Source organism: Strix uralensis, chromosome 2, assembly GCF_047716275.1.
Source record: "Strix uralensis isolate ZFMK-TIS-50842 chromosome 2, bStrUra1, whole genome shotgun sequence".
Lineage (NCBI taxonomy): Eukaryota > Metazoa > Chordata > Aves > Strigiformes > Strigidae > Strix > Strix uralensis.
In genome coordinates, this window is record NC_133973.1 from 119,987,949 (window position 1) to 120,001,365 (window position 13,417).

Below are 13,417 nucleotides of genomic sequence, written 5' to 3' on the forward strand. Positions count from 1 at the left end.
TGCTAAACAACTAAGTAAAGAGAAGTTATAACCGGTTCATTAGATCTTGTACTGGGCTTATGATCCAAGCTCTGGACATGCTCCAGGCCTTGTTATCTCTCGCTCTTTGCAAGGACAACAAGCTGATGGTTGGGGTTGGGCTTTGGGCATCTGCCCAACCCTACTTTCTGTTCCTCAGCTCTCTGGAGTTACAGCTCTCAGCTTTGGAGCAGCACAGCATCAATATATCTATCTCTTGGCTGCAGTTTGCTTCTGCATCTGAAAGGGTTGAAATGTGTTTTTCTCTTCCCTTGCCCTAAGCAATGCCTTCAAGAGAACAGCGACTTGCATGAAAAGCAACCTGTCTTCTCCTTAACTCATCTGGGTGGAAGCCCCAGGTCAAGCAGAGCAGGACGGGGCCCCCAAAGACATCCATGTGGGATCTTCAGACAGCTCTGATCAGCCTGATAAATGCAGCAGAAGTAATTTGCACCTCTGAGGCCTTAAAGTGAGTCCTTCTTTTACTTGTGCTTTGGGCGATGACACTTTCTTGCCAGGTGTGAATAATATGATACTATTTTTAAAAGTGTAAGGGAAAGTGTGCAGAGGATGCTATTTAATTTCCTCATCTGCTGCAAATAGATTTCTGGATCTATAATGCAGAGACACAACGCAAATGCTTTAGAGAGAGACTTTAAGTAGCTGGCCAAAGAAACTGACAGTGCTGTGCCATGCAGATGAGTGGCCAAGGAAACCTCATTTCAGGTGATCAATGCATCTCTTCCTGCTGGAGATGTGATCACCCACCCTGAGCCCTCTCTCTGTTTACTTACACACTCTTTGCTCAAGCTCCAAGCATTGGTTTACTGAAAAGTAGCTATGGCAATTCAAACAGCACTTCAGAAAAAATGACGTATTTCCACGCAGTGAGCTCAGCTGCGCTGAAGGCGATGGGAACCCCTGGGCCAGCAATACCCCAGCCTGACTTCTGACAACAAGGTAACAGAGGTGCTCAGAGTCCAGCAGTAGATGAGAAAAATGCAATGCAAGCACAAAGCAGTATGCTAGAGACCAAGAAACCTCATGCCAGAGCTTGCAAAGGAACCACCACCTGAAGCCAAGCAGCTTATCAGCAGTGGTGCAGGCTGCAGAGGTATTTCCTGGGATGGGAGCACCTCGCCCCGCAAGCCAGGGAAGCGCTTCCTGTCCCTCGCGTTACACCAATGCAGCTTCCCATCACTCCTCTGCTCCACTGCCAATGTGATCAGTCATGGTTCACGCACACCATATCAGCATCCCCTGAGGTACCTCACTTGTAGTATTTCCACCCAGCTGCTGGGAAGGGACCTTTGCGTTTCACTCCAGTGCCTCCGTTTGCCCTGAAAGGAGGCGCAGTCATATGATATGCTCAGGCTGGATACAGTGAAACAGCAGATGTTCACAGCTGTGCAAAATATTTGCATTAAGCAAATTACCAGTGGTCCCAACTGATGAAGGGCAACACTACGTTTCTTTTTTTAGGCTAACTGCTCATTCCATTTGCATTCATATCACCCTGCTTTGCTCCCCCTTGCAGGGCTGGCACGCTGGGCTGGAGAGGGAAGGGGTCCCAGCAAGTTTGGCATGGTGGCCCTAGCCAGGCAATGCAATTTGGCAAAAATACAATTCAATGGCTCCCTGCACTTTGAGTAGTCATTTTATCACAGCTCATAGCAGCTTCTGCTGTATCTTTGCATTCATCAGACAATTATTCTATTCTAAATTCGATTCTACTCTATTTACCCCACAATATTCTGAGCAAGGTGGCTAATAATTACACAACGGAAGCTGAACAGATGTGTATCAGTACTCGAAAGGAGACTGGGTCCCCTGGCACAATGTCTAAATCCAAATTTGCTACTAAATGACTGATGTGGTTACTTAACCCCCGAGTTTTAGTTTTCTTAGTCAGCAAAAATGAGGGGAAAGAGCCTATTAAGTATGAACTATTACATTAAAAATGAACTGATAATATGTAATCATTTATATGCTTGAAACACTGAGTAAATTTACTCAAAGCAAGCAGTTTTGTTGTGCAGGAAGGAACACAGAGCTCTCTATAACACACTGCTACCTGCTCTCAAGATTACTTTTTTTATGAAAAAAACAGCCCATCACTGAGGAAAATGAATCTTTATTTTTTTCTCTAAAAGCAGAATCCATGTACATGGTTTTTTGTATGGTTCAGAAGGTGGTTTTAAGATGTGAATAGTCACATCACAGAAATAATACAGAACAACCAGTGAAGGAACAAAGAGCCAGTTTGACAATTGCTTTATCAAGTAGTCCAAACATTATTTTTAACTAATGTTTTTGCTGAAGAGGACTTCAGGACAGTATTTAAATCTCACCTACTCAACACAAGTACAGAGATAATTAGGGGAAAAGAACTACAAAACACAATTATTGCTGCTGTATCTGCATTTCTGTTTCCTTGCAGGATGTTCTGTAATATGCTGGTAAAACAGTTTTTAAGTATCAGTTTTGTTAATAATGTCATTCAGATAGATAAATAAAAAGTAAGCAACCAGCCAACCTAATGTAGTAAATTAGACTTCGTCTGAGACCAAAAAAAAACGTTGTTCTACAAAAAGCAGAGAAGTTTTGTCTTACAAGGTGAAGAGCAGATTGTTGCACCTTTGAAACATGGAGGATGGATGTGCTTAAACCTTGAAGTGGATTTGGTTTGTGGGTGTTCCCAATGACCCCAAAGTGCAATCCTGGCCAAATGACCTGTCACCATCAGTGAGATCTTGCCTCTTCTTGGGAGCAGGTGGTTCCCCAGCTACGCTCCTCAAGTCCCCAGCCTTCCCACACTTACACATACACCAGTTTTAGTCAGGTTTTCTCTAATGCTACTAAAATTGGACCATGCAAGTACTTGTACTGAAGTCAGGCACACATGTAAGTGTTCAGGAAACTGGGGCCTCCAACAGCTATTAAGTCTAAGAGAGGGGACGGAACTATTGCAATCCTTTAGATTAAAGGGTAGATAGAGTAATAAACAGTTCAAGCACAAGTTATGACAACTCTTTAAGACCTGAAAATGGAAGCTGGAAAATTATTTAAAGCCTACTCATAACTATGAACAACACACTGTATTTGATAGTGTCTTTATAAACATCTACCACATCCTTCACATGTACCAGTGTATTACCTTGTAATGCACTGCAAGGAAAAGCCAGCGTACAGTAGGATGATTCACATGCAAACAGACATTTCACATGGGATTAGGTAACTAGATCACCAGTTTCTGATGAAATCTTAAGATATATGAAATGTAGTCTAGAACATCTAAAGATGAAGTCTGAACATCTCTCACGTTCCCTAGCAAAAGGTTAGCTGGAACAATCATTTAACACAGATGATTTTAGGATTAGTTACAAGGTTAGTCTAAATCATGTGCACATACATATTTAATTTGAACAAAATTCTTGAACTCTAAAATTTACAAAGTATATAAAACACATGAATTGACATTTATAAAATCTCAACCCTTTTATAAAAAACAAAACAAGGCCATAGAATTTTGTTTTAAGTTTAAATCTATTGTTTTTCCTTCTCAGCAGTTTTAGTTCCTATGATAAATAAAAAATATAAATGGCACTCCACCACGGCCTTATAATGCAAGGAATAAATTAGCAAGAGTCACACTGTAAATCAAAATAAATAATTTCTAAATTATTTTTATTTTAAAAAATGGTCTCTTTAATTGCACAGTATTTTATATTTTCAGTAGCAATGAAAACTCAGTTGGGTATTTTTATAAATGCTCCAGAGAGTATGAAAGCATTGTGTCTCATTTTTCAAGCTTTACACATTGAAAATACCTTGGTCAAACCATCAACTGATAAAACTGATAAATGTTTTGGTAGTCTCTTACTGTGGCAAGATGCTGCGGTATCTCTCAGCCAAGGCATTTAGTTCTCTGGTGCTCACCTTGCTGGGGCAAACACCTCCGGCTTTCCGTTCCAAGTGAGGTACTCTGGCTTACACCGATAGCTTTGATATTTTTGGAAAAGAGTTCACCACTAGCTATGACTTTCACAGCAGATGATCATCAATAGCTCAACAACAGTCCACATATTCCAAGGCTGCAAAAGTCCCCTTGAAGGGCTTCACCGGCCTGGCACCCCTTCTTTTTGGGGTGTCACACGAACACATCAGGCTTTTGGCTCTCCCCAGAGCTATTTTGCAGTGAAGGACCAAGCTACAATTCAGACATACCAAAGGAAATAGGACACCTGAAAAGATATGATCTTACCTCAGACTATTAGTGGTAGCCTTAAACCCACTTGCCAAGTGTATGTGAGTGTGTATATACACATATCTATGCACACACACATACATTTAAAAAAAAAGACAGCAAAGTTATTAATAGACTGGGCATATTTAGCTCCAAATTAGGTGTCCATGGGACATTTTTAAAACCTCTAAATATTGGCAACACGTTGTATACAAAACAGTTGTGGGCAGATTCCTAATGTAAATGTGCATTCAAAATACTGTGTATCTATATACTATTACTGATGCAGCTCTGATAGCTTGGGATTGTACCTAAAAATATGAAGTTTCTGCTAAGTATCAAAACAACTCTCAAGTACTGAAGACAAGGGAAACTGTTGCCCTCTTAGTGGTGGGACAGGCCTAACTTGAAGGTACTTAATCCTTCACTGCAATTCTAGCATTCAGCTAGGGCAAAGACAGTATCACTGGACTACCTTTACTGTTTAAGTAACACGGGATGTTATAGTTCGGTTATTTGCATCAACACAATTACACTGACAAAGGTAGCATTTGACCAGTATCACTGCGTTCATGTTTATTGCTGGTGTCCTCTCTAAAGACTGTTAAATATACAGACCGATCTCTTCATTGTGGAAGAGTTCACATGCAACTCCTCATTCTCTTTATTATCACAGCAAAACCAAAGGAAATATCAAGGCCAATATTTTGTCCACAGTAAATTTGCTTTACCCAACATAAGAGAGTCTAAGAGGAACTAGCACATCATTGCACAACATTAAAAACCACCATATTACTCCTATTCTTATACTTTTAAAGCATTTTCAGTGCTTGAGTACAAAGCACAGAACCTATTACAAGAATTCCCTAGCAATCAACACACTTTCAGGGATTCAATACTGCATTAAACGTACGCGGAGGCAATCAATACCGATAACCCAGGCCTGGGCGCTAGAGCACAGAGTCTCATGTGTCTCCTCACACAATTTTAACAATGTGGTTAATTAAGCCTGCTGATCCAATACTCTAGGCCAGACTGCTACAGGTACATGATAGGAAGCATTCTGATGCTCATGTGATAGGGAAAAAGATGAAACACCTCTATTACATATACATTTCTGTTCATGCTTAAAAGGAATTCAACTTTTGGCAGAATTAAATTCCTACATAAAAAATAAATGTAGAAACCCATTAAAAACACAAATATAATAATTGCATTATTAAAACAGCTGCATCTACACTATGGTGTAGTACTTAAGTGTAATTCAATTTAAAAAAATCTTAGTGTACAACTAAGATGAGACCCATTTCCCAGTCCAAACCTCAGCGTCAGCGCTGCATCAATCCCTACATTAAAACATGCTCTACGGATGGCGACCAACCAAATCCAGGGAAAAACTGTTGCCACAGGTGAAGAGGTCCTCTCCCTAAACAGACGCAGGACAGATGGTGTAGAGCCCCTCTGGTATTGCTGCAGGGACAGGCGACGGCAGATCCCGCAGCACATCAGCAGTGGAAGCTGCATGAGCACTATGTCCTGAATTGGTTTGCTGAACACGGTTCAGATTATTGGATATGTCTATAAGCACAATGCTCTTTAGAAGCATCTACTGTATACCCAAATCCTACTTACTGCAACACACAGTGTCACACAAGTAGTGAAAACGTCTTCGTATTCAAAGGTGCTTGGACATCATTTTCAGGCAGCATTTTACCTTTATTTTAGTGAGTTCCCACTACAAAGATTTTTAGAAGGAAGAAGATGCCAATAGTTTCTTTTTTCTTTTTAATATGTGAAATTGAGACAGACACCTAAATAAATATCTACTTTTACTTGCCTAAGTCTATTCTATGTCTGAAATCTCTAATTTTTAAATAAGGGATAAAATGTTGCCCAAAAGACTAGTTATAGTTATACATTTGCGTCTCTACTAAATCTACAAATCAAAATACTTCTCAGTTAAAAAGATACAATTTGTATCAACAGTAAAAGGTACTTTCTGGTTCTTCAGGGCCTTACTTTAAATTCCAGCACGTGTACCAAAATTATCAGCAGTAATAGTGTAAACTAATGATTTTTTTTTTTTTTTAACACTGAACATTGTTACAATGGATGGAAACCTAAAACTGTCGGCAGTCAGTCACATAAGTACATCTGACATCAATTGCAAAATCTATTTCTATTATATATATATAAAAAAGCTTAAGAGGTGCTAGTAAAACCCATGACTTAAAACCAGAAATATCCCTTACTAATACTAAAACAGACTTGGTTTGTCTGTTTCTAACACTACACTATTTGTGGCAAGAATCAGGCCTACACGATGCAACAGGCCGAAAACTAATTTCAGGAACACATACGGTATCTTCTCTCCCCGCAACCCTCCCCTCCCCAGCTGAAACAGGAAAGAAAAAAAAAGTTTAAGTTATTATTTTGAACTACAATATCATTACCATAGTGCAGTTAATAAATGTTGCATATCCTCAACACACAAAACCTTTTCAGGCCAGCCTTGATAAATAGCAAGAAAAATCAAACAGTATCTTAAATACAAAATTTGCATTGAGATAATTAAATTCATTTAAAAACAGGTAAATATTTTATGAAAAGCATATTTTATCCAGTACACTTGTGCAGCAATACAAAGAAAAAACACATAAAACAACTAAATGGGACCCTGTGATTTCAGGCCCCCTTCTACTGACCAGAAATACACAGAGCTGGGTAACAACAGATGGGAACTGAAACAGGGTGGCCTGGTTTGGGGAGAAGGTTCTGAGAGTTTGCAGCTTCTGTTATGTTCAAAGGCAGCTGCAAATTCTCAGCGCCTTTGAAAATCAGGCAATAAGGCTTTTACCTTATCCATAAATTAGTTTTTAAAAAAAAGATTTTTCTTCCCTCCTCTGATTGCATCTGATCTTACTAATCAACTGCATCAACAAAACATGTAACTATTTAAACAAAACAAAGAAAGCAATGAAAAGTGCCATACTATAAATTACCAATATACTGTTACCCATTTCACTGTTAACTAGTAACAATGATTTGTTTAAAAAAAATGAAGTCAGTGCTGTAGTAAATCTTTGTTTCCTATAAATAGATGATTATAGCACAAAAAAGCTCACAAAACAAACAAACAAACAAACAAACATACATACATACTTATGGTGTTGTAAAAAGTTAAAAAACTTGGCTTGAAAATTGTCTGCCAGAAGTAGCAAAATCCCTTTTCTGCAGGTTGTTTTCTGCAGCTCTAGGACAAACATCCAGCAAGTTAAAAAACAAAACCAAAAATCCCAACAACATGTAACAAGGATAGAAAGTGCTGCATATAAACCCCTGATGCACCAAAGATTATAACCAGAAACCACAGATTATTTTTTTATATATATATATATATTAATTTAAACTGGAACATTCTCCAGCTGTGAAAATAGCCATTTAAAAATTTTCAAACTAGAACACAAAACATATCTGGTACTTCCGATGCATGGGGCTATACATACAGACTCCAGGATACAGTACTTCACATAAACGGATTACTATATAACCTCCTTGCTGAGAAGGAGATCCCAAATGCTATTGTAGCAAACCTCCCTCAGCATTAGAGCTGAGCTGAAAACTACTAGACACCACAAAGATGCATCATCTCTCAATAACCTAGCTGAGATTTTTCCACTAAGATGGCTGCAGCGAGCTGCTGAGCGTCCGTCACGTGAGGGTGCTTCTTCATAACGATCCTCACAAGATCAGGGGGGAAGATGTTGCAGAGGTTAATGTAAACCTTCTCCCGGGTGTCTTGGTGCCTTGGAAGGTCTTGAGGGACTCCACAGTAAGGTACACGCCAGGTCTGGTCCTGCTGTTCAGGTAAGCTTTGGAAGGCAAACTGCTCATAACACGGCTGTGTGGGGTTACTTGGCAAGGAGTAGGTCTGGCGGTAGCCGTATGCATCCATCCCGTAACTCTGCCTATCCCAACTTCCAAGCCCATCTTGGCCAGAATAAGGCTTTCTGTGTCTTAATGGAGAATTATCATATAAACGTGAGTCTGAAACGCTGTCTATTCTCGTGGACACGAGGGCTCTCCCCAGATGCATGGTCTTTGAATGTGACGAACTCTGAGATGTAGAGTAGTCATTTGGACAACTAGCGCGAGCACCGACTGTTGGATGCTGTAGATGCACAGCCATGTATGGAATTGGAGGTTTGTGGTGATGCTTTGGTTCTTCGTGACTATAGCTTTGCACTCGTGTGAGAGGCTCGTGGTAGCTCTGTAGGAAGGGCTGAGTGTTAAGGCGGCCATGGGGGTGCATATGTTGGCACTTCAAGTTCTCCTCTAGCTGTGGGTCAGGTGAACTCATGTAAGAACGATCGCTGTAACCCACGTAGGAATCACTACTGCCACAGCTAACGCTCCCTTCACTGCTACAGTCAGAAGCTACAGAGCTAATCCTATAATCTGTGTCCAAGGAGAAGCGCCTTTCGGGACTACGTGGACCAGATATACTTAGATTTGAATATGCACTCAGCATAGAGTAATACCCTACATCCACAGGAGACTCACATTTTGGATACTGGTCATAAGGCATTGGCGTTCCGTGATTTTTGGTTGCCATCATCACTGTAGGATACTGTCCCTGTGGTCTTTGATCCTGAGGTGGGAAGTGAACTCCGGATGGAAGGCCGTTAGTTAAAGGTGCAGTACTTTGGGGTTTTGCAGCAGAGGAACTTGGTATACTAACTAAAGAAGGTACAGACCTGGTTTCCAATTTGTTTTTGGTGGGAAGCTTTTCCTCCAAGTCCTGATAGACTTGAGTCCTTATACTAGGATCTGATTGCCTCTTTGGAGCAGCACGCTTCAGCTCAGAAGTGCCGTCATTTTTAGTGCTACAGGGAACGCTATTGCTTTTTACCAGTCCTCCTTCACTTGTAGTTTTGGCAGCTGTGCTTCTAGACATGGCACGAAGTTCATCAGCTACAGATCGCTGAGGCTGATTTCCTCTTTCTGGATGATAGTATTTGCATTTGTGTCCATAGGTACATTTCTTCCCTGTGAATACAAACATAATCAGATAAAAAAAGACTTCAACCAAAATCTGTTATCAAACAATGGAAACGCCCCTCATTTAAAGCTTTACCAATGAATTGAAAGATCTTGCAAATGGTTTTGTGTGACACAGGGTGAGATCTAAGATCTCCTTTCTTGTATTGTGGGGAAAAAGGGGCAGTGGCAATGTGCTGCAGCTAGCGCTCTAGGAATGCAGACCAATGCTACCAGCCACATTTTGAGCTGAATATGACACTGTCAGTGTGTCTGTACACACCTGCTCTATAGGGCCAAGTAGATATACAGACAGAAAACTTAACAGGAAAAGTCCCACAGAGTCATAAGACCAGCAGGTTTCGGCTCAGCCAAGATGGTGGTGTGCCTGTAGGGATGCTCAGTAGTTAAACTTCAGATAGCTCAATCAATTTTCTGGAAGAAAAGTTAGATGTCTTATGACCGAATCACATTAGAAGAGGGCTTTCTGGATCCTGCAGAATTTAGGTGCTGTTTTGGGTCTATTCCCATGAATGATTAATAAAGTTGTTCCTTTAGTTCAACTAGCGGATAGAAATGTTCTCTAACTAGGACATGAAAAAAAATCACTTCAGTTTCCTCCATCAGCTCAGCATTTCAACCACTGTCAGGCTAAGACAACAATGTAAAAACCTCTTTTACAAAGTTTTTATTTTTGGCAGTGTTAAAATAAAGCAGAAGTTTGGTCCCCAGACCCAGCAGTACAGAAAACTGTCAAATCAAATTACCGTATGGACATGGTTGCTTCTTATGTTCTGGCACAATAGGCTTCTTTCTAAGAAAATTGTCCAGACTTGGACCATGGCGGCCAAGAGGATCATCAGGAGGCATAAATCTATAAAGCAAAAAAAAAAAAAAAGTATTATGGAAGCAAACAAGTCTTCATATTCCTCGTGTAATGACCAAGAACCTTGTGACTGTATCCATCATAACCTGCCAAGCTGACACTTTTAAGCCTGGGTACTTTGAGAGCTGTTTTGAAAGGCCACTTTTCAGCTGCAGGTGCTGCCCAAGAGATGAGTCACAGAAACAGACTGTGTGGACACCCCTAGTCTGCTTCAGACACCTTTAGTCTAGCTCAACTGACTGCTCTGTGGCAAAGCAGGGCTGCACACAAACCATTCATTCCTAAATCAAAGTAAGAGCAGCAATACAGGCAGCGATTTCTTAAAACACCACAACTAACTTCGCAAAACTGTGCTGATTGTCTAGGACTCTTGCATCAGTATTTAGGCACTCAAATACAAGAGCCTGCCTGGCAGAGTGCTGAGTCCCTCCCACTGCAAGAAGCCACCAGCAGTAGCTGCAGTTGATCCATATGCTGGGTATGAAGATACCATAGCTGGATCTAAGCAGGCAGTTGAACTAGAGACCTCCTGAGGTTCATTCCAACATGGGTTTTTCTATGACTCTAGGATTTAGGAGCCTAACCACAGGCACTCAAAAATGCTGGCTCAGTATATCAGGAGAATTGGAATATTATACCAGAGTCTACATCAAATATACATCAATATACATTGGCACATACCAAAAGAGGAAAAAACCAGCATAAAAATATATAAAGATATTGTTATAAAAAAGCTCTAGCAAAAAACAGATTTCAAGTACTTTTAATCAGAAGACCAAATTTATGATTGACTATTCCTCCTGTTTTCCTACATGTACCTAATGATTTGGGTGTAAGGTAAGAAATTCATACAGGTCTTCAAACTGTCCTTTCCTCAATTATTTTAGTGCCATGTATAAAGATAGAATGACTTACTTGTCATTAACAAATGAATACATCAGCAAGCGTTCATCTATGAACTTCTTCCATTCAGGCTTTTCATTAGCTAGATCCCTGTAGTTATCATTAGAAACAATGATGCCGTCTGACTCAAAGGCCAACTTCACTATAAATCGGTCATCATAGCATACCACCCTTCTCCCTTGCACTCGGCGGGATGGTGTGAACACAAGAATCTTCTCCTTTTCTAATTTACGCAAGATTTCTTGATCTACAAGGAATAAGAATCAAAAGTTAAAAAGGAAAAAGAAAGAAAAGAAAAAGATGTTTACCTAATCTCCATAGACATTAGATTTGAGGAAGGAAACCCAAGTGCTTAGGACTAAACATGTCTTAAATGGTTATAGTCCAGCAGAATGTGTCTGATATATGATATCTGAAATTACAGTCAGCAGTCAACTGGCAATACTTTCAAAAAAACCCACAAACAAATCAAAACCTCCTGCTCCACTCCATTTCTCTAAGACTAACACAGGGGACCTTGTTCATGTTGCTGTGGCTCTAAAGAAACAGTACTTATCAAAATGCTTGTGAAAAACTCCTATGGTTGAAGGGGTGGTTTTAAACACTGCTGAACATTTCAGTGAATAGGAGGGCATCATCCAAGTACAGTCAAGGGTTTCCCATAACTGAACCCCTTGATAGAGACAGACCTCTTCCATCTCTTTGTGGTACCCAGCAAGAAACATGTTTTGAAATAATTCCAGTAGCTCATGTTAATGGGTCTGTCTCATTGAAGTCTCTGCCCATCAAGAGAAAGGCTTGCTACTAGTACTCAGGACTAAAAAAACAACGTTCTGTACAAACACTCAGACTCTTCACAAACATTAACAGCAACCCCTAAAAGGACCTCTGATGTCATCTTGTAACCCCCAGCAGATGTGGTTGTTGGTTTTGTTTTTTTTACCTCCGGTACTAGTTCAGAATGTATCTTTCCTTGAAGGGTTTACAAATTTATATATAAGGTCTTGTCAAATCCAAACAGATCTCTCTTTAATCCTGCTAAATAAGCATGTTTAACATTTTTAATTCCTTCTTGTCCTACACAGTCTGTCAATCACCTATCCAAAAACATTTTCTCCTTCTCTGTGTGGAACCTGGAGATCTCAAGGAGCTTTACAAGATGGGTTCAGACTACCAAGTAGGTTGTACCCAGCACTGGGGCACATACCCCTTGCGTTGATTCTCCTAGCTGTTAATCTCCTCAGAACAGACAAGCTGTGAAAGAAAAATAAACAAAAAGCTAGGCAACATCTAAAGTGGCAGAAGATGCTTGTGCAGTGAATATGAGTCATGCCTCTTAATAACAGTTGAGATCTCAAATAACTCAACTGTTTTGTAGCACAAGAAACTTGACAGGGAACATGTTCCATCTAAGAGAAAAAAAAAGACTCCAACAGGAAGAAATAGGCATTAATATGACATATAAGCAATATATTTGATAAAAGCATTTATCCACTTAGTAGAATGTGCACAAGATTTTAAATTAAATCCAATCTTTTTGTAATCCCCCCTTGCCATGTCGAAAATGATGAATAAGAGTGTGATGGAAGGTGATCTTTTTCCCCCACTAAGAAATAATAAAAAATGTCTGCCATGTGATGATTAATAAGTAATAAAAAGAAAGATGCAGCTGTTGTTTAGTCCAAGAAGCTTCTCATGAATATCAACAATCTAGAACCATCTTCACGTTAGTCATCTAAGACTTTTTCAAAATTTCAAGCGGCCACATATTTCAGGTGCATATCTCTGGAAACGGAGTGTCAGCACAATATATTTCACAAGACTGGTAGCAAATAGGTTCCCTGCATCCTGATAAGAAAACTGAGGAACCTGTTTTACAGAAGATACAATAAGCTTCTTTGATCTTCCTCCCATTTTCAGGGTCCATGATGACACATAGCAAACTGATTTTTCATTGCTAGACAACAATCTTGCTACTTTCTTGAAACTCCTTTTGGGGCTTCTAGCCCTATCCACAGCTCTAGTAGATGTCACAATTTATTTCTAAATAGCCAAATCTTTATTACGTAGCCAATGGTCTTCTCATACCTCAAACACCAGTACAGTGAAAGAGAAAGACTTCAAGAGAAAGGCTCCACGGTGCCTGTGATGAGGGGAGAACAGCAGCTTTCCAAATATTTTCTTGCATCAACATGATATATTCCAGTAGCAATTAAGCAAATGAAATATTGTGAAGATCTTTCCAGATATTTGAAAATGCACATGGTAATCAAAACATACTTCCATACTCTATTAGAAGCCATAGCTACTACTTTCAAAAGTTT

The 13,417-nt window shown here is 39.9% G+C and overlaps 1 protein-coding gene across 2 annotated transcripts in view; it reads right to left on the reverse strand.

The window, feature by feature from the left end:
- Positions 1 to 2,136: 2,136 nt before the first annotated feature.
- ZC3H12C (zinc finger CCCH-type containing 12C) overlaps positions 2,137 to 13,417 on the reverse strand; it is a 46,562-nt gene continuing 35,281 nt past the window's right edge. For both annotated transcript variants that reach the window (XM_074860113.1, XM_074860112.1), the window contains exons 4-6: positions 11,106 to 11,340; positions 10,072 to 10,178; positions 2,137 to 9,313 (exon numbers count right to left, since the gene is read on the reverse strand). In XM_074860113.1, coding sequence (XP_074716214.1) covers positions 7,917 to 9,313; positions 10,072 to 10,178; positions 11,106 to 11,340 — 1,739 coding nt within the window. In that variant the 3' untranslated portion in view covers positions 2,137 to 7,916. The remainder of the gene's footprint in view (positions 9,314 to 10,071; positions 10,179 to 11,105; positions 11,341 to 13,417) is intronic.